This window comes from Besnoitia besnoiti, chromosome II, assembly GCF_002563875.1.
Source record: "Besnoitia besnoiti strain Bb-Ger1 chromosome II, whole genome shotgun sequence".
Classification (NCBI taxonomy): domain Eukaryota; phylum Apicomplexa; class Conoidasida; order Eucoccidiorida; family Sarcocystidae; genus Besnoitia; species Besnoitia besnoiti.
This window is the reverse complement of record NC_042357.1, coordinates 670,622-691,834: the sequence shown is the minus strand read 5'-3', so window position 1 is coordinate 691,834 and position 21,213 is coordinate 670,622. Positions and strand designations below refer to the sequence as shown.

At 56.6% G+C, this 21,213-nt stretch overlaps 3 protein-coding genes across 3 annotated transcripts; 1 reads left to right on the top strand and 2 right to left on the bottom strand.

Moving 5' to 3' along the window:
- Positions 1-4,743: 4,743 nt before the first annotated feature.
- BESB_034400 (flavoprotein subunit of succinate dehydrogenase) lies at positions 4,744-12,884 on the bottom strand (the record flags this gene model as incomplete). Its single annotated transcript, XM_029362026.1, has 20 exons — positions 4,744-4,827; positions 5,131-5,202; positions 5,404-5,524; positions 5,820-5,941; positions 6,142-6,227; positions 6,460-6,492; positions 6,713-6,865; positions 7,302-7,418; positions 7,772-7,885; positions 8,231-8,304; positions 8,583-8,658; positions 8,928-9,000; positions 9,388-9,451; positions 9,844-10,039; positions 10,428-10,506; positions 10,761-10,862; positions 10,978-11,037; positions 11,381-11,478; positions 11,972-12,061; positions 12,674-12,884. The coding sequence occupies 20 exons, from the start codon at positions 12,882-12,884 to the stop codon at positions 4,744-4,746; spliced, it is 2,025 nt and encodes a 674-aa protein (XP_029220991.1).
- Positions 12,885-14,409: 1,525 nt separating this feature from the next.
- On the top strand, positions 14,410-16,195 carry BESB_034390 (uncharacterized protein; the record flags this gene model as incomplete). The annotated part of the gene is made up of 3 exons (XM_029362025.1): positions 14,410-15,214; positions 15,528-15,637; positions 16,010-16,195. 3 exons carry the CDS (start codon positions 14,410-14,412, stop codon positions 16,193-16,195), a joined length of 1,101 nt encoding a protein of 366 aa, XP_029220990.1.
- A 2,456-nt stretch (positions 16,196-18,651) lies between these two features.
- On the bottom strand, positions 18,652-19,960 carry BESB_034380 (uncharacterized protein; the record flags this gene model as incomplete). The annotated part of the gene is made up of 3 exons (XM_029362024.1): positions 18,652-18,716; positions 19,223-19,332; positions 19,800-19,960. The coding sequence occupies 3 exons, from the start codon at positions 19,958-19,960 to the stop codon at positions 18,652-18,654; spliced, it is 336 nt and encodes a 111-aa protein (XP_029220989.1).
- Between the last annotated feature and the right edge of the window lie 1,253 nt (positions 19,961-21,213).

Genomic DNA, 21,213 nt, shown 5'->3' with positions numbered 1-21,213 from the left:
TTCACCCCTGCACGGTGTCCGGAGGTGTGCCGCCGCACGTCTCTAGAGTTTCTTCGGCTGCAGCAGCCGACTGCGGCGGACCCCCCGCGAACTAACTCAACACAGAGCGAGGGCTTGACTCCAGACAAAGCAACCTCCACACTCACGCCCACTTTAGAAGCGAAGGAGGAAAGCAACCAAGAACTCCTGTGGGAGAGAGCTGTCGCCACATGCGCAGGACCAACGGAAAAGCAAAAAAACATCCCCTCGATTGCGGCCGTTTGGGCTAAGAAGGTACCACTAGGGGCTGCATGCGCCGCGCGGTCACACGTGAACCGGCTGTTTGTACGTCACCCGCGGTTGGAGCTGTGGCCTCCGCGGCGACGGGACGAGGAAAACAGACTTCACAGCGAAACGAAATATTTCCGCAAGCTCTGGATAACGAAACAGAAAGCGTCCGCAAATCAGAAATTCACAGGCGAAAGAGCGAAACCAAAGACACGCCACACAGGCCACAGGGCAGATCAACCTCAAGATCGTACTGGAGCATGCCGAACCCGAGTATTCGAGCGCGCCGCGCAGGTTGGGTGACAGACACCGCGGAAAAGGACGAGAAAAAACCTGGAGACTGGGCGCGAAGCGCGACAAGAAGAAGTTGGGACACAGAAAGAGAGTTTACCTTGTTGATACACTACACACAACGGTAGAAAAAACACCAGACAATCGCTCAAGCAGACAGCTGAACCGGGCATGATAGTATGGCCAGTAGGACGAAAACGATTCCCCTCTCGCGCCCGCGAGTCCGTTTGCAAACGAAACTTCAGCGGGTGAAGGTCTGGAGCCGGCACGCAAATGCCGTGGGAAGATACGCGAGGAAAAAGAGGACGGAATACCAACAGGAAACAAGGAATATTCGTCGTTCTGCGTCTGGAAATTGGCAGATCGGTGCGTTCTCGCTCTGTCTCGTCCTATCGACCGCGCGCTCGCGGGCAGCTTAGCAGCTTCGATTCTGCGTATGCAGAGGCACTGCCTAAAAGAGGGTCTCTCGCGGCGCAAGAATCTTCAGCTGAAGACTGCCGCCGCCAGAAGCGCAACTAACGGGCAGAATATACACTGCAGACACGCACACAAGATCCACAGATCGTAGAAACGAATCCTTTGGGCCCAAAATACGACCGAAACACCAGGCGGGCCTCGTCGCCGCTGTGTTGCAGTACCACGCGCGCGGCCGAGTCTGCCCTACTACTGCACGGTCCTGTGCTCGCCTTTTGCAGACACCAGCGGACTTTCGAATTGTCGAAGGAAGTTCGATCAGATTTCAGGGCGCACTGTGGAGAAGACGACGGAAGACGAGGAGAAAAGAAGCGAAGAAAGAGACCTTGGAATTGCAACAGAAAGCGAACGTCCCCTGGATTTGTTCGGCCGCAACAGGCGCCTGGCGAGAAAAGGTGATCGAGGGCTTAGAAACACATGCTGTGCGCAGTCATCGTCGCCACGCCGACACTCGCTGTGCGTTCTCCGGGGTTTTTCGTTCCCTTCCGCGTCACAGGACCTCCTCGAATTTTTCTAAAGGAGATTGAACATCAACAGAATCAAGAGAGACAGAGCGCAGAAGAACCGCAGACAAGCGTTTCTGGAGCAACTCCGCTTGCCGACGAGCTGCGGCGCCACCTAGCTGACCGCCACGCCCTAGCCGGCGCAGCTAATAGAGACTCTCGACTCGTGCCTCTCAACAGGCACGCTCAGCCTGGATCGCGTTGCGCGCTCGAACCTCACTGGCGCCTCTCTTCCTCCAGAACGGATGTTGCCACCGAGGCTCGCGTGTTCGGAACTCGATATTCTCCTTCCAGGACTCTCTGTTCAGTGTGCGAGGCTGAGGCCAACCAAAATCCCTGATCCCTGCAGACCGGCGGCCAAAACCTCCAGGAGAAGAAGGTCATGCAAACGAAGGAGAAGACCTCACACCACCAGACATGTGCTGGCGGCGTTGTCCGTGCTATGCCAACTCAGCATGCGTGAGCATGAATTCTGCTGGGCGAGCATTCACGCTCAATTCACGAGGGCGGTCAGCGCACTTTGTGCCACTTTCACTATCCGCTCTTTCGTGCCGCTTTTCTCAGTTAAGACACTCGCGCTGGCGTAGCAAAACGACCGAGTCTGTGAATGACTCTCGCAGAGCCGCCTCGCTCATGATTAGAGCTGCTTCCAGACCGGCAAAGACCCGCCTTGTTATACGAGGCGCTAGCCGTTTGGGCCGCCGACCTCCGCGGAAAAGGCGTTCATGTCACTTTTTCCTGAATTGCACTTTACCACCCACTTTCGTAGAGAGCGGCATAGGAAGAAACAGTAGAAACCACAATGTTAGGGCACGCCCGTCATCATTGCGTCAAGATACTCTACCGTGACAGCTCGGTGTCTTTTGTTCCCGGGGATCACGGGATACCAGCTAGTCGTTACCCGCATTTCTGCTGCTGTACAAGCGTTGGATTGGCACAAACCGCTGCCTTGCGTCGTTTCCGAGGAAAATGTGTTTGTGAGATTGCGCAGACACACTGTTAGCTTCACCGCAATACAGCCCCGTGGACGGGCGCGGAGGCAAGCCAGCAGACCCATGGCAGCCGCCACCACTTGAATGCTGTGATGCTCATGTCCTCATATTTCTTTCAGCGCAAAGCGAAATCGTTTTTTCTGTTTCTTGTCGGTCTGAGTTCTAGTACTTTGCACAGGAACAGCCTGATTCAGTCCTCCCACCAAGACACCGCACAGATCTCAGGAAAGCCGGCTGGAGGTCGTGTAGACCCGATACTGTTCTCAAAGCGACTTCCTCAAGCTTCGTGGCGGTAACCCGTCGTGGTCTGTGACACGCGTGTGGCTTGAAGAATCAACTCGAAGTGTAGCAGCAACGCAGGAATAGAGGCCCTTGCGCGGAAAGACGAAGGCATCACAACCTTGTGTCCTGTGTTTGAAGGCACCGCTCCACAGCACTGAGGAAGCGACATCCTCTAAGCGGCCGCCGCTTCAGATGTCGACACGTATTCTCACCGGATTGTGACAGAGAACGCACTGATAGTCACCTTGTTCTCCTGCATCCGCACGGAAGCGAAACGAACATGCGCAGGAGCTCCGTTCAGGGGCTTGCTGCATTTCCGGTATTGAGTATGCAGTAGCACAGCGGATCATAGCGGGTCACGAGTGCCTAATCGCGTGATCTCTAGGTTGAATCTCCCGACTCGTTAGGAAGTGTTCGGCTGCCATGCGTTAAAACATCAGACACACGCACAGAGAATCATGATCATTGCGACGTCCACGCACGCGGGAGATTTCCAGCCTTCTGCATGAAGGCGACTTCGAATGAGAGAGAGTGTTTGGCGCTAGGTGGAGTCTCGATGCCGATGTAGAGTTCCAGATCGAACCGCAGTAACTTGGTAGCCCTTGCAAGGCCTCGAGCGTAGAAGATGCACTATAGATTTTGCCTTTGTGTCACCCCGCCGCCACGATCAAGGGCAACGACGGGGTCCGTCGCTATCCGCAGTGCTTTCCGGGACTGATGCACGCTGCCCAGTCAAATGGAATGCCTAAAGCGTTCTCATACACTTTTGAAGCACTTTGTGCAGGATGTTCGAGATGTGATGTCGCCCTGTGAGACCTGCCCGGCCGAGCTACGCGGCGACCGTTCATCGCTTTTGCTGCAGAAGAAATACATTCAGAGCTCCCCTTTACCTGTACGAAATTCCGAGACGACGGGAAACATTGTGGTGACGAGACTTCTGAGGATCCGACGAGAGACGATACTGAAGCCTCTACCGACCGCGACGAGCTTCTCAAGCGTAGGTATCCGGTAGGCAAAGAGGCACCCTTCCGCTGTGAGCATATCTGTGTGACACCCGACCATCCAGCCCCTCCTTCCCCCAAATTTTCGCTTGAGCCACCTCTCAAAACTGAGTTCTGCGCTCTGTGAAGGGTGATATCGACAACAGCAACTGAAAACTTGCGTTCACTTGAGCACAGCATGCACGCGAAGCTCACGCGGACTCCGTTGCCTCGTTGCCAGTTTGGGGTTTCGGGATCATGGCTGTGCGAAGTGCCGCGATGCCCGAGAAACCTTGCACGAAAAGACTTTGTCGCTCTCGCGGCGACCCGATTTTTGTATGTTGCGAAGAAGCGAAGTTTCCGTCAACACACCGCACACATGCACTCTGTTGTTTCGATCGACCTCTCCGCTGGGAAAGCCAGGTTGGCACTGGGAAAGCCAGGTTGGCACTGGGAAAGCCAGGCTGGACGGCAGCAGGTGACTTGACCTTCCTCCTTTCTGCGTGACCTTCTGCGCCTCCATCCTAAACTGAAACCGTGTCGCTACAAACTCTTGCTATTCTAACAGCGGACTGCAATGAAAAAGTCCAGATAGTCTTCTGAGCACGATCCGGATACAGTCTTTTTCTGCCTCTACAGTAGTCACGGCTAGACCGACCGCGGCGCGCAACGAAGAGTGCCTGCCGCTACCGACCACAAAATGGGTTAGTCGTTTAAAGTCACATGAACAGGCAAGACGAAAAGGCGTAGGTTTCGAGACACAAATATCTCACCAAAAATGAGAGCGGGGGGGGGGGGGGGGGGGGGGGGCTGTGGGCGGGTTAGAGAGTGTGGCTAGTCGCACAGGTTAACATGCAACAAGTCTGCGACGAGGTCCGGGATGGTGGCAACGGACACGGCAACGGTGGCGACAAAAACAAGTGCGACACGGCGGCAAAGCTCCAAGAAAACTGATTAGTAGACACGCTTCGCCGGAGGAATGTGATCCATCTCCTTGTCCAGGGGCTGCGAGATGACCTTGCGGTAGGTCAGGGGGAACTGCAGAGACACACGCCACACACGGCTGCCCACCGATTCGTTATGCCGGTCCCCTCAAGCACACCGCTCTTAAAGCACCAGCGGACGCCTCAGCGGACGTTCTGCTGCGTGCGTTTGGTTTCTGGAACCTTCAGAGTCTGTCACTCCTGCGGCAGGACGGCGCACCTCGCGCCCCTGGCCTCTACTGCGTCGCCCACGGCTCCGCCGCGCCAGAGATCTCCTTTACATGCGCTGCATGCCACACATGCTGAGCGATGGTGCACAAGACAGAACCCTCTCATGTGAACCGCGCAGAAAACATACCTCGGATTTCTCCACGTCGCGGTGCGTCTGCCACGACAGCGTGTGTTTCATCCAGTTCTGGTCATCGCGCTCCTGCATACACGCGACAGAGTCCGCGGGCGCCGCACATAAACGCTCCTCACTCCGTCCCTCCAAACGCGCAATATGAGACACAAAATTTAACCACTCTAACAGTTGCTCAAACGTCTCCTCCGGTGCTTCGTGCCGATTTGGCCATTTAGCAAGGGCGCAAATCGTGCAAAAACAAACAGTCGCTCACAAAGCGCGACCCACCTTGAAGTCCTCGCGGGCGTGCGCGCCGCGACTCTCTTTGCGGGCCTCTGCGCCAACGATCGTCTGCACGGCCTGCGTGAGGAGGTTTTGGAGCTCCAGCGTCTCGATAAGGTCGGTGTTCCTGAAGAAAACCACGCGACACAGAGCGACGAATCAGCTAACAAAAAAAAGTTCCGCGTCTGTGAGCCCCGCTCAACACACACACGAGCAACACGAACACTCCGCACGACACGAAGCAAGCGAAAACTCTGTTAATGCTTCCGCACTAACAGAGTTTGTCTCTCCTGCCTCTCGCGGCCCCATCCTGCGGACACGTCCACACACCGCTCTGCCCCCTCGCGCCCGCGGACGATTCATCAGCGCGTCACTCTGTCGCACGCTTGCTTTGAACGAATAACGCTCGCCGAGATCCTCACCAGGAGCGAGAGCGATCCTTCACGCCGACGTCCGCGAAGCTCCTGGCGACCTCCTTCATCATCTCCACTCCCTCCTGCAGCACTGGGCCTGTGCGGAAAACCGCAGCGTGGTCCTGCATCGTCTGAGAAAAAAAGAAACAAAGAAAGCACACGCAGAGATGCTCCGAAGCCGTTGCATTTCGAAGCCGCCTCGAGCCGACCGGTCCCACACGGCGAACCCGACGCCGATGAACCCGACGCCGATGAATACTCCACACAGAAGTCGAAGCCGAAGAAAAAAGGCTCCAGAGACAACTCGCGACTGGCAGCCCTCAAGACGCACCTTCTGCATGCGCTGACGAATCTGTGCGGTGCTCAACGGGCCGTTGGCGTGGCGCAGGCGGTCGACCATGGCGAGTGTCTCCTCCCCTGCAGAGAACGCGCAACACAAGCGAGGCATGAACACGCGCAGCATCCGCTGAGTTTGCACAGACAAACGAGACAGAACGCAAGACACCGGTACGCGTGAACTCTCGACGACACACGCCGAGTGCGACACACACTCGGCAAATTCTTTTAGCTGCATGCGCCATCACAGACCAAAAAACGCGCACTCATCTCCAGAATTCCCTACGATATCCCCGGAGGACCCCCTTCTCACCTGCGTTCGCGGGCAGCGTCGGCGCCGAGGTATCTGTCCACACACGAGCAACCACGCCAAACGATTCAGTAAAACAGTCAATCCATGTCTTCCTATTGGTGTGTGTGTGTCTGTTTCTGTCTACCTACCAATACCTCATTGTCCATCTGTTCTAACCTAACAATACACAATCATCAATCTTGGAGTCAAACTGTGTGGCGGACTTCCACGTTGAACGGGCCTGCGACTGGGTTCTCTAGAAACAGCTGCGTACCCTTCTGGCACTGCTCAGCAATCGTGCGCGCAGCCTCTCGGCCGAAGACGACGATGTCCAGCAGCGAGTTCGCGCCGAGACGGTTGGCGCCATGCACCGATGCGCAAGCAGCCTCTCCGGCCGCGTAGAGGCCCTGAACGATCTTGTCGGGTCCTGAAAGCAGAAAAAACACAAGACGCAGCGAGGGGGGAGACGGTGCGACGCGCGTCGCCGAGAGGACAGACTGGCAGAAACACGAGGCGCGCGACACTGTGCCTCGCGCGAGCCCTGCAGCGGACCACCTTGATGCCCGCTGAGCTCCAAGCGCCGCCGGTGATTCTCCTTGAGATAGAAAAAACGCTTCTTTTCCCTTTGAGGACGCAGACGATTCAGGTTGTCGAGTAACAGGCGCGCACGTCCCCCGTATTACCGCGACATTTAAATTTAAGACGAAATTTCCGAAACGTTGCATGATACCTGCTATAAAACAAGTTATACTACTGCTATTATGTAGACATTGCAGAAAATTTTTATTTGGTTTTCTATGAATCCGTAATTATCCTTCCGCTCTGTTTTTCTCGTCATTCAGCTAGGATAACGCTGGACAGACCTCCAGACTTGTCGCGGGAGGTGGTGAGAACCTGGGCGCGCCAGTTCGTCGGAATGCCGCCCATGTTGTAGTGCACAGTGGGCAGCACCGGAATCGGCTCTTTCTCCGCGTTCACGCCTGCAAGCGACTCGCAACGCAAACTTTTCTTGTGAGAATGACCCGCAGGTACCACCCCCCAAGAGCACAACAAATCTGAGCCAAGCCACCGAAAAGCGCTCATATGAAAGCATCCCGAGCCCGCGACGCAGCTGCACTCGCTGTTGAGCCGCTTGGAAAGCCTTCAGCGCTAAGACTCACGTCACTAGATGCACATTTGCACTATTCCTCGACAGTAAACGACGCAGTCCTACAAGAAATCCAGGCGGGGTCATGTCCCTCGTAAATTTCTTCGTCTATACAGCTCCCAACATCAGCAAGCGACTCGATGCGTCTGTAGGCACCAGCAGCGCTGCGCCCGCCCTCGTGGTTACCTGCGAAGATCTTGGCAGTCTCGGTGATACCCGGGAGACGCTCGTGGAGCGTGGAGGCCGGCAAGTGAGTCAAATCCAGGTGAATGTGGTCGCGATTCTCTCCGCAGCCACGGCCTGCAGAGGTTTCACGATGCGCAGCCACACCAAAACACGTTTACAGCTTTGGAGCAAGGCAACAACGCCAGATACGAAGCGCGCGGGATGCGCAGGCGAACGAGAAAGCTGAACGCGGTGGCGGCCCCCCACACTCGAGAGAATGAAAACAAGGACGCAGGCTTTGCGATTGTCTCTACAGAATGGCAGCACCCGCCAGACACGACCACAACTCTCCACAAAGGAGGCGAACAAGCACTGATGCGGAGTGCCTCGCCACTCCCGCTTCCAGAGGACTCGCGGCTCAGCCGAGTTCCTCCCTCCAAGTCTCCAGGCCCCTCTCAGAGTCATTTCGCGCGCGCTCACCCTCGCGGATTTCAATCGTCATCGAACGCGAGACGACGTCGCGGCTGGCGAGATCCTTCGCGGTCGGTGCGTAGCTGCAGCGAGAAAAAGAAAAAGAAAACATTCCATCTGGGAACAGAGGGATCGCCGAACATAAGGCGAAAACACAGAGCCTCGAAAGTCTTACAGAGAAAGCCGCAAGAGGCCACAACATACATGAGAAGGCGAGAAGAGACCTTGACGGCGAAACAAAGATGGAAGAGAAAACGCCAGTCCAGAAAGAGAGAGGAGAGACACACACCGACGCAGAGACCGGGATATACACCCCGAACAGCAGGGGCCTTCCGCAGAAAGGAAAAAAAAGATCGCCTACCGAGCCATGAACGCTTCGCCCTGTCCATTGCGGAGGATGCCCCCCTCTCCACGACAGCCTTCGGTGATCAGGCAACCTGAGAAAAACCACCAAACAAAAGATAAGAATAAGAGAAAACTTTTCTGGCGCGTTTCATCTTCCCAACCCGCAGCTCTCCCCCGGTCTGCACTTCCTCACAGACACACCGGTGTTTCCCTGCATACATCTGCACATATAAACATCTATTCACATATATATATGTCATGCTACACAGCTGGATACCCAGAGAAATATATGTGCAGCGAATGAGACTGTCTCTTGCGGGACGTAGGATGAAGAAATGAGAAACAAAGCTCCGTCTCTCACCCGCAGGGAAGATACCAGTGGGGTGGAACTGCACGAACTCCAAGTCCTCGAGGGGCAGGCCGGCACGCGACACCTGAGAAAAAAGGGGAAGAAAACCTCTGAAACAATCCGTTTCTCGTTTTTCGCCAGCCCCTGGTTGCCAGCGTAAAGACAAAAACGCATCCTATAAACACGTTTCATCCGCAACACAGCATTCACGCTTCCTTCTCTAGGCATCTCCGCGCGCCCCTCACTGCGTAGGTACTCGTTCACATCGACACAAGTGTGTAACATAGAGAACTCAGCACGGCGCTTCCTCAGCTGAAAAAAACAACTCTGCCGCGATACTAAGCCAGACAGACGCATTCACATCAACGCCTCCAGACACACAACGGTCCACGACAGAAGACGCCGCTACGTCACGAGACCTGAAGCTGAGTCTAGAGATTTCTTCTCTCCACAGTGACCCTCGCTCACGCACCATGCCACCACCGTCACCAGTGCAGGTGTGCGCCGATGTGCACGACTGGTACGCGCGGCCGTATCTGAGAAAAAACACAAAGACACTGCGCTAGCTTTGCTCTTCTTGTAGATGCACTCATATATATATATATATGCGGACAGATGTATGTGTATACTGCTTGCTTCCCGCACGTTCAAAATCTGAAGGATTTCTGCCTATACACGAAACACAGCCACTCACATATACACACACTTGCACGTACACGAAACTACATATATATACATATATATATATACTTGCCGAGGGCGCCACATCGCGTCCACAGGTAGACAGTGCGGCTCGAACGACACCGACGCACGCCCCCTCCGATTTGCGGTTTTAAAGAGTTGTTTTCGCGGCCTTTACGGTCGGCTTCCTGGCAGCCACGTCCTTGTTCTTCTCGAAAAGAAGAGACACTGCTTTCTTTCGCCTCACCCTCCCGTGGCCAGGACGGTGTGCTTCGCGTTGAAGCGATGTATGCTGCCGTCCTCCATGCAGAGCGCAATGACGCCGTGGCATTTGCGTTCGTCGCCTTCGCCGCTCATGATCAAATCTAGCGCAAAGTACTCGACAAAAAACTTGCAGTCGTGTGCCAGCGACTGGCCGTACAGCGAGTGAAGCATGGCGTGCCCTGAAAAATAAAAGGCAGCAATCGCACAAGGAGCGCGCCTGTCTCTACCAGACAGAACCTCCTCCGCTGTCCGCCTTGTCTTGTTCGGGTCGACCTCGCTAGGGCTTGTGACTCTAAAACGGCGCGTGCATCTGCATGCGCATGCGCAGGGGACGAAGTGTGAGCGACGCGAGGCTCGGAGTGAGTGAGAAGCACACAAGCGTACCTCCCCTGTGCGCAGTGAGCCACACAGCCGCGCACACGTCGTCTGCTTGGACATTCCCTGCAGGCTTTCAGAAGACTGGCTCCTCTCCGCGCACTCACTACACATACATCTAAACAGAGATATACATAAATATATATATCCAGAGAGACACATACGCGAGGTGGAAAGACAGACTCGGCTGACCAGTTCTATCCGCCGCGGCGGCGCATCGGTACGCCTGGCCGCCCTTGCCGAATTTGAGCGACTGTCCGCCGAACGCACGCTGCAAGAAAACATCCGCGCCACAGGCATTTTAGTTCCAAACAAACAAAGGGAGAAACAGACTCGCAACTCGGCTGCGGCGCGGCGCGTCCTCGCACACGCAGAGCGGCGTTCACGAGAGAACGGACGTGCGCCCGCTTCGCTTCGCTGCAGCTCCCCGAGATTCTCTTCGTGCTCGCGGACCCTCTGCGACGCCATCTGGCGACTCTTCTGCACCCACACTCAGTCGGTCTTTGTTTTTTTTTGTCAACGCACCTGGTAGATGCGCCCGTCTTCCGTTCGAGAAAAAGGTAAACCGTAGGCCTCGAGCTCGCGAACGACCTTCGGGGCTTCGCGGCACATGTGCTGAATGGCGTCCTGTAAAAGAAGAAAAAAGGCAAGTCCAATAGAACCTTCACGGCATATGGAGAAGAACAAGAGTAGACCCGCGCGTCTAACAAAAAATATTTCGCAAGAATCCCCGCGCACTCACCTGGTCGCCGAGCCAGTCGGAACCCTTGACGGTGTCGTACGCGTGCCACCGCCAGTCGTCCTGCAAAAATGCAGCGAAAAACAAGAAAAAATCGCATGCCAACAAGAAAACAGCCTGCGACGGAGGCAAATGCTTCGCTTCTGCCTGCGCCTCCGCCATCATTGGAGCCTCTCAACCGCGCACCGCAAAAATCGAGAGATCGAGCTTCAAACATCGAGCCAGCGGAAATCGACAACGACCGAATGAAAGACACAACGAACAAGAACGCAGCGCTGTAGACCCCGCACGAGACAGACAGAGACATACACAGTAAGAATCAAGTCTATGAGCTGCGAAGAATCGCCTTCCCCCCCCTCAGGCCTCGCTATCTTCTGCTTAAAGGATGAAGAGACTCGCGGCCTACCTCAGTCATGTTGCCCAGCGCCGCGTTGATGCCACCCTGCGCGGCGACGGTGTGAGAGCGCGTCGGGAAGAGCTTGGAAATGCACGCGGTCTTGATGCCTGAGAAAATTAAAAAATTGCAAACGCACGTACTCAGAACTCTCCTTGACCGGCCGCCACACACGAACCACGCAGCAGGTCAACAGAAAAACCTCTGCACGCAGACGCGCGCGATTAGAGCTCGGGAGACACGCCACGCACAAGTAATTGACGGAGCACTCGAGAGGAACATCCGCTTTAAGTTCGCAGGCCGAAAGTCAGCCGCCCCAAACAACGAAACGCACGCCTCTTCCACCTGTCAGACAAATGGACTGCGCCTCCGTGCGCTTATATGTAAATAAAGATGCATGTAAATAAACATATTTATGTGCATGTATAAATGTCCTGAACGTGTGTTTTGATTCTCATTCACGCACGCCGCCGCGTTCGCAGCGCGGCAGAGGTGCGCGGCAGAGGTGCGCGGCGGATAGGCGCCTCTCCAGAGAGTAAAGGCCTGGATGAAGCATCTTTTGAGTTGAATTTTCCTCTTTTTTTCCAGTTGTGAGACCCCTACCTGCAGAGGCGAGCCCGAAGGCCGCGCGGAGGCCCGCGCCGCCGGCGCCGACGACGAGAGCGTCGTACTTGTGGTCGATGATCTCATACGCTGCAAACAACACTCTCCCCAGGCCGTTTTCTCTTCGAACACTCGAAGCAGCTCAGCCAAAAAGAGAAAAATCACAATGAAACGCACACGAAGCCGACATGGCGACGTACATAGATCCATACACACAGATATAGATGTATATATATGTATGCTTGTGCGCATGAGCGGGTCGACCTTGGCAGAGACACGACCAGACAGGCCTGAAGGGAAATCCCGAATTTCCAAGGAGACGCATGCAAACGCAACTATGTATGCTGTGTGGTGTGTGCGTAGATGCTCAACTGTATACGCCCATTCTCATATTTGCATGCGGCTGAATACACGGAGGCACAGACAGAGAGCGGATCCACGAGGACGGAAATGCAGGCATGCCAAAACCTACGCCTCAAGCTCCACGACACACGAACACACGGGCTCTCACCACGAGCAGCGAAAAAGGCAGAGGGGAGAAAGACTTCTGAAGGCTGCAGACAGCCGAGAAGCGAGGAGGATACCGAAAGCGCAGATGAGAAGGAAGAGGAAACACGCGGGAGAGGCCCATTAGTGCATCTCGACAAGGAAGCGGATTAACGAGTCGACAGAGAGATCTAGAGAGAGGAGAAAAACACGCACCTGGCTTGGCGTGGTGGGCGAAAGAGCGTCGCTGCTGCAGATGCGAGGAGAGCACAGCCGACGCGATGTGGCAGGTCCTCTTAGTCGCTTCAGGGGCAAGCGCCGCCGCGCCAGGTGCGATGCACGCCGCAGCAGCGACACCGGAGACGGAGGCGAGCAAGCGACGCGACAGCGGCCGCGCTGCCTTCGAAAGGGCTCTAGAGGCGTACATGGTGGAAGCGCTATGGAGGCGATGCAAGGAATCCGAGCTGTGACGGAAAAAGCCGAGTCCACTCCGCAAGCGTTGCTTTCTGGGGATCTGCGCAATCCACGCACAGCGCCCAGCGAAGGCAGACGGAAACACGCCAAAAACAACGAACGCGCGAGATCCGAGGGCTGACAAAAGTTGGAAACGCGCGGGGCGGGGGGGGGGGGGGGGGGGGGCGGGGGGGGTGGCAAAATGGAGTGAGCAAACAACGAAGAACGGAGAGAGAGCCACGAAGCGCCGGCGGCACCTGCAGCCCGACACACTCGGACAGGACCCGCGCACAGCCGCGTCGTTTTTCTGAAAAGCGAAAAGCAGCTTCGCGTCACAGAAAGAAGGATCCGATCGAGACGAGTCAGAGAAAAAAGGTGGAGAAACCACGAGAGAGCCGTGAAAAAGCGAATGTACACGGGAGAAGCGAGAGGACGACGGGAGAGATTGTTGGACCGGGCCACTCTCGACTTCGTCGACTTGCTCCCAGAACCACACGGGCAGCTACGTTCACACTGAAAACAGAAAACGGGATGAAGACAATCTCACCCAACAACGCGTAAACTAAAGAGACCATCGGGCTGCCGGACGTCAGTGCAGTGCCGTGAAAACCTCGATTCCGCCTCCGGCGAATGCCTCTCAGGAGACACCCGTGCGCGTTGCATCGCAGGTGTATGTACGCCGGAGAGGCCAACGTCCGCATGCAGGTGTGTCGCGAAGTTCCGACACTTTTTCGAGCGCTTTTTCCAGCGCTGAGTCCATGTGGGGCTGCAGCTCTCAAGAAGGGACCTCATGGGCAAGAAACACTTGTATAACTCACTCTGGCCCTTCGAAACCGTGAAAAACATACCATCCACTCGACGACGTTACCTGTCTGGTTCCCAGGTGGACGTACACTCCACGTAAGTGCATCGTTTCAACCGCCTTCCTGCGGAACTCGGCGCTTGCGGCTTGGCACGTTCATCGAAAGCGAGCCGCCCTCGTCTTTTTCGTATTTCGCCTTGCTCGGCTCGTTTCTTGTGCGGACTCGTGGCCCATGAGTCCGTCTTATCCCCGTCACGCGGCTGATGCGCTCAACTGCGCCCGAGCACAGCAGGCTTGTTCCTGCGTCCTGCTCGTCAGCAGCCGCTTCGGGCAGCTCGTAGACCGTCTCACGCACGGTCTCCGAAATAGCCTTCAACTCTCCTTGTCCTACCTTCTCGAGAAGACGCCGTCTTCGTCCTGACGCACCCTTTGCCGCTCCCTTGCGTTTCAGTCAGCACGGCTGAGTCTCGCTGCCGTCTCGGCGAGAGTGACCCTGGCGCCCAGGCGCCGCTGGATGCTCTGAAGGTCAGCTCTGTCGAGTCGATTTCCTTGCCGCGACATCCGCGCGCATACAAGCGGCCATACGGAGCCAAGAGAGACTGTGATCTGCCAATACGGTCTCCGCGGGTTGTATCTGGCGACCCTGCACGTCCTCTCCGCCGCGTTTTCTTGGCCTCCGCGCACAACAGGGAATAGCATGCCCCTCCTCCTGACGCCTCAGGAACCGCGCGTCGCGTGCTCGAAGCCCGCGCCGGGTGAAGACATTGCAGGCGCTCAAGGCGGAGACGCAGACGGCGTGCCGATGCTGAGCCCGAGTGCGTCTCCTCCCGAGGTGGAGGGCGGTGGCAGCTCGACTGCTGTCGCTGCACATGCAGTCTCGAGGGGCTCCTCTCCTTCTTCCTCTTCTCCTCATCTGTCTTCTGACTCGTCTTCACCCGCCGCTGCGTCTGTGTCTACGCCTGCTGCTTGCGCTGAGCTCCTCGATTGCGGCTCATCGTCCTCGTTCGTGACAAACTTGCTCTCAGCCTCCGCGCGGCCAGCTTCCTCCTCGGCGCCTGCGGCGTCGTCACACAGCGCTTCCGCTCCCATCGTGTCTCTGGGCTTCGGCGACGAGGCGAAAACGCATGCAGCGGCAGCGAGGGCGACAGAGAGGCGCCAGCCGTGCATCGACGTCGAGCGTCTGTCGGGATTGGACGCCCTTCTCGAGAGATGCCGCGGCTTCCTCCCTCAGCTGAACAAGTCGCGCTCGCCGCTGGCTCCCCCCGGTCAGCGAGAAGACTGCGCGCCCTGCGCCGCACCGCCCTGTCCCTCTGCCCCGTTGCCGCTTTCTGGGGCGGCGGCGACTCCTGCGGGCGGGCGGCGAGAGGCGCGTGCCGCGGATGCCTCTTCGAGTGTGGACGCGTCCTCCGCGTCACCGCCGACAGAAGAGCCCGCCGCCAATCAAAACGCAGAGATCCTTACTGTCGAGGAGGAGGAAGGGAGCAAACCGCACGTCGAGCTGGGTAGGAGGGGGGTTTGAGTTTTGTGCCCAGAGTATTTACGCGCGGGGGCTTCGACACTGCACAGAGCGTGCAATTAGGATTTCTTCGTGGATCTGCGTTGACGCGTCCTTTTCGCGTGGTTCAACCCTGAGCCCTTCAGCCGCTGCCGGCGTAGTCTTCCTGCGCCTTCAGCGTGAATCAGAGCGAAGCGCGTCGGCGTGCCTTCTCTCTATTTGCCTGTATTTATCTATGTCTGTCTATATCTACCTACCGCATTCTATCCATTCATCTACGTAGCTCTATCTATCTACCTCTATCTGCACCGGTGCCGCAGAACTCCACCTCGGCGTGTTTGACGTCAAGGGCGAGCTGCCCTCGGAAGCGAGCCTGCGGGAGCAAAACATTCCGGTCGTGGACAGCGGTGCGAATCTGCATGCGCAAGAGGTAGGCTGCAAGGCGGGAGGGTCCGCGGCGCGCGTCTGCGTCTGCGTCTGCGTGTCCATGGATATCCTTTTGGCAATTTGCGTGCTCGAATCTCTGTCGAGGCAGCGCCGGGAAGACGCGGCGACCGCACAGAGTCGATCGTCGCATGCGCAGGAGCGCGTGTGCGGCCGCCCGCGAGGCACTCGAGCCTGGCGCCTAGCTGTTTGCCCAGCTGGCGCATGCGGGGGGGGAAAGGGGGGGAGGGAGAAGGCGGTGGAGACACGTTGGGTGCGTTCGCGAGGCGAATGCGAGGCGAATTTGAATCCAGTTGTTTCCAAGAAGGCGCCATATGCGACTTGTTTTCGTGTTTTGTTTTCGCTCGTTCTGTCTCAGGAGGCCGCGGCGAGCTCCGCGGCGGACCCTGTGCGGTTTCTCCTTGAACAGCGGGCGCTGGAACAACGGCTGAAGAGCCTCGGGATGTGGGACGGGGAAGAGGCCGAGGACGGCGGGCGCGTGGACGCCAAAGGGCCACTCATCGAAGTGCTGAGCTCCGGCGACGAAAGCAGCGATGAAGACTAAGAGCAGGATGCAGCAGACGCAGAAGGAGAGGTTGCTGAGGCGTAGGGCGATTGGGGGGGGGAGGGGGGGTGAGACGCCTGTCAAGACGCCGAATGAGGCGACTCTCCCCGGCAGTGCGGGAGGGGAGGGCAGGTTTTACGCGGAGTCCGCGAGCGGCGTGTACGGCGAGGGAGAGAAGGAAACCAGGGATGAGATCCACGCGCAGGCCCAGAGACAGAAGACGACGTCTGAGGCTGCCGCAGACGCGGAAAGGGGGGGTGGGCGCGGAGCCGAAGCTTGCGCGCAAATAGAAGGCCGGCGAGGAGGGAGACAGCGGCGGACGGAGCAGGCCACGCAGAGGAGGGGTGTGGCGTGGGTTCGATGAAACGTAAACGACCACGCAGAGGGGATGCAGATACAGCTGAAGAAGAGGCGCGGGGCGAGAGGGGAAAGGTTCTTCAGGGGGAGAGGGTGACCAGAATGAGCAGACACCGATTGAAAGGGGTAGCAGGGAATAGGAGATCGCCTTTTAGTTTATACACGAAGAGGGAGTGAAGGACCGCGGGCTACCCCGGCGAACGTCTGCTTTCTTTGTTCAGCGCACGGCCTCCCCCGGGCGGCGGAATCCAGTGGTTCGCTGAGCGGGGCGTGGCTCTCGCAGCTGTCTGACCTGCAAGTGGAAGCTTGGCCAGGGCTAGGTATTTTTCAATTTCTACTTTTTTACGCCTTGGCCCGTGTAGATGTGTAGGCACACGCTTATGCACAGACACATGCATTTGTGTATGTACAGGCATGCATTTTGTTTTTAAGGCTACGGACCTCTTGTTTTTTAGTGAAGCTCGTCACTCTGATGGGCCCCCAGGCAAGCGATCCGCGGGCCTCGCACGACTGTCAGCCCCCTCCCCTCCCGCGAGGCTTTTTGGCGGCCAAAAACCGGACGCGACAGTTTTTGTGATCAGCTTTTCTCTTCGATGCATGAGTTTCTTAGCACACGAATCGCGCTCGCTCGCTGCGTCCGCAGCCCCTCTTTCTGCGGCGAAGCCACGACGCGGGCCTTCACACAGAAAGAGTCTCGTGCCTACTGTTCTGTGCATCTAGGTCGAGACTGTCGGTTATAAATATTAGACGCCAGCCTCCCTGCTACGCATCCCTTTCCTTGAAACACACTTCCCTTCTCGCCGTTAGCATGACCTCAGAGTACCAGAGGCGGGCCTTCTCCACTCGGTCGACGTGTTCTACGGCGCACGCGTCTCTGGGCTTACTCGCCGGGTTCGCTTTCGGCTATCTGACTTCACTGCCGACTGTTTGCTGCAAAGTTTTAGATATCAACCGACTTCTGGAGGCCACAGGCCCTTCTTTGCTGCAGCAGAAAGCGAGAGGTGACGAGCTTCTCGCTCGATTCTTTTGCGCGCCTCAGTAGTCAGTCAAGCATGCAACCTCCAGCGCTCCTCTACGGGTCGTTGACTGGGTATGCAGTATGATCTCTTCGATTGTTATTAATAGCCTCATCCGCACGTGACCGCATCTTATATGGCAGATTAGTTTTTTGAAGTGTCTTCATCATCCGGCAGGTGAGGTAAGGAACACCTCACGGAGAGGGTTGAGGGGCTTCGAGCCACAGGAGAGCCCCCTCAGGGCCTCTCGCTTGCAGGTGCGACTGCAGAAAATCTTTTGTCTTCTAAAAAACGAACCGAATGGCTGCGCCAACTGAACTCGGGGCAATCCGGGAGGCAGCAGCACGTGCACTTGCGTATTCGTATTTCTCGCTATCATCCAGCGATTCGGTGCATTCCTCTGTCTTTTCCACGTTTCGGCGCGAATGTGCCAAAGATACCGGATTGCTCGTTTATCTCCGCGTCTAGCGAGCAACGCCATTTCTGGTCGCCTGGACGCGAAAAACGTGGCTTCCTCCGTATCGAATGCATCTTCGAACCATGCAGAGAATGCTGCGCATCGCCGCGGCGACGCAGATCGGCGGGCTCCCTCTTTAGAAAAAAAGAAGCGCCTCACAGAGGGGGAGGGGCGGGGGGGGAGGCATGCACGCGAAAAATACTAAGTAAAAACCATGTCTTCCTCAGAGAGCGAAACTCTTGGGAGCCAACCCACAGGCAGGACCCCCTGACAGATGCTTTCACATACAAATATATAAATATATATAAATATATATATATATATGTATATGCATATGAGCAATGCATACATGCGTGTATATATGTATGCACGCGTCAGGGCTGCATGCACGGATACCGAGATGTAGGTGAACTCGCATCTTCACGCAGGCCTGGGCGCGGCGGTGTGTGGCGGCCGCAGAGTTCTTTCGCTTCTTCCACGTCAGCTTTCTGTTCCACGCGCTGTGCGCCTCGCTCCATAGAAGCAGGAGCACCGAGGGCAGCGACGACGTGGAGAACAAGCCCCCCTTTCAGCCGACAGCAGCGAGAAAAGAAAAATCTCTAAAGAGTCTCCACACATGCGCAAGCTTATCGAGGCACGGGGTTCAGCCACTGCCCACCCTGGCCGTAGGCGGCGGCGACCAGCTGAGCGGCTGCAGAGAAGAGGAAAAGCAGAAATTTTTCAGATGAAGAGTCGACTGAAAACTCGATTGACAAATGTGTCATCGGCCTGTGTGGCGCAAGCCAGAGTCTACGCTGCAGTCGCGTTTTTTCTCTCCGCATCGCTCGCGATCTCCGTCGCTGCTCCGGGAGACATGCCCCTCGCGGCGGCCTTCCATGCGAACCTGCTTCTGCTGTGTCTGTCAGTTCGATTTTCCTCAGCCCTTCTTCCTTCGTTTCAGCTTCAATCGTGAATACCTCACATGCCCAACCTCGCGACAAATCTGCATGCTTGCCAGAAATACGCACGCTTCTCCACGTACGGATGTTGTGTTTGGTGAGGCGGAGACATGCTTAGGCAGACGACAGGAAAACTGTCAGCGCCGTTTCGAGGCTAGAAAAGAGAGGCGAGATGCAGACACAGAGACTGCCGCGTGAACCAGACAGGAGAGACACACCAGCGCTCACGCACACGCAGGAAGAAGGAAAAAGAACTTACTCTTCTTCTGCTTGCGAACCATGTAGATCATGTGCCACGCCTTGTAGGTGCCGTAGAGGACGAGGCCCATGCCCAGCGGGTTCTGCCACCACCACGCGCGGTACTGCGAACTGAAAAAGAAAAACAAAGAGGAAGAAAATCCCCCTGTTCACCTCTTTCTGCTCGCCTCCACGCACACACAATTGTCATTCCACGCACGGCCCAAGCAGCACACACTCATATTATGTATACATATACATATACTCGTACATATATACTGCCATATACATATATATGAGACGAGAAGTGCAGACCTTGGGTTCGCCACACCCGTCCCATCCCCCCCTGTCTGAACACTCATCTCTGGCTTTCTCGCAACTCGCCAAGCTCCCTGTGTTTCCCCCCCTACCCCTCTCGGCGGACTCCCCGCTGGCCTGCCTCTCTCTCCCGTCTTCGCGCCGACGTCGTCGCGTGCCCGCCAGACTCCCAGCACGCACAACAATTTGCGCGCTTCACATGAGCTGAAAACGCATCTGCGCTCGCGTTGGTCTTGTTCACAAAGTCACTCTGCAGCGGTGGCTGCGGGAGCACGACTTACGCGCGAGCCACCTGGGCGAACTGGTTGTTGGTCCAGTCGAGGGCGCTGCGGTAGACTTCGCCAGCCTTCTTGCCCTCGAGTTTTTTCCACGTGCGCGTCCACTGGACGGGGTTGATGGCGCGCCCGACCATCGCGATGTACTGCTGGAAGTGGAACCCCATTTTGCGAAAAAGCCGAGGAAGAAGAAGAGGTCGAAATCCACACAGGTGCACGCCGCGGACTCTGCCGAGAGGTGTGCGCGTCGACGGCGCGAGAAGAGAGACACGTGGAGAGGAAGGTGAAGAAGAAGAGATCCGAAGAGAAAAAGCGAAGAACAGCAAGAAATGGAAGTCACGCCGCAGAGGGCCGCACAGGGAGAACGGGGAGAGAGAAGAGAGAGACCGAGACACGCTCAGCCGTCGAAGGGCGTGAGAGAAAGCTGTCTCTCGAAATGTGTGCGGGAGAAGAAGCAACGAAAAAAAGCGGAAGAAAGACGTGAAGAAGCTCGCAGAAACAAACAGAAAAGAGCCACGAGTGCATTCAGCCACGTGGAAAAATTTCCGTCTTCTACCGCCCACAGCACACGTAACAGGCCGCGAGGAAGCTGCGCGTTTCCTCACTCCGAGAAGCGAAGAACCGAACGGAAAAGGTGGGAACATAACACAAAAAGGAGACGAAATGTGCGACGAAGAGAAGGATAGAGGCGGCCGCGACGCCGAGAAAAGGAGACAGAGCGAGAGCGAAAAATCGCGGCGGCGACGGCGGAAGCGTTCTCTCTCGCGAATCGTCCCTGGTAGGGCGGGGTCTTTTCGCAGCTGGAGAGTGAGTGAGAGAAGCCGTATGCAGCTATCTGAGTCGCCGTGACTTTGCAAAGAAAAAAAACGGTGAAAGGAAGACCCAAAACATGCATCGACGTGCACAGCGCGACCCAGTTCAACATTCTCGCAGTGTCCAGACACGCCTCGTGCGTTTTCTGCCGTTTCCCTCCCGCGAGACTCGACACGCCACGAAGACTCGCCTCGCTTGCCTTCTCGCTTTCCGCAGGGGCCGCAGCGGACAAGGAAGAGTGTTGCCAGGCGCCGCTGTTTTCTGAGCTTCGTTCTTCCACAGATTCGTGGAGAGAGCGGCGAAGAAGTCGCGGAGGAACTCCTCGACACGAGAAGCGGAACATCGACCCGCCGAGCCTCACCACAAAAGGGCCTCCGGCAGGCAGCCATCGACTCTCTCGAGGCTTCTCGGGGAGTCACCGCGCCTCCTTCAAGTTGTGAAAGAATACAACCGCAGAGACTTTGCTCGTCTTCTCTTTTTCCCGTTTAGCGTCGTCATCGTCTGCTTCCGTCGCCCCAAGATCTCTACACCGCCTCGCAGGCGCTTTCGCCGTTGCCTTCTCTGCGTCGTATTCGTACTTCGTACGCGCACACCCCTTCCTCCGTAG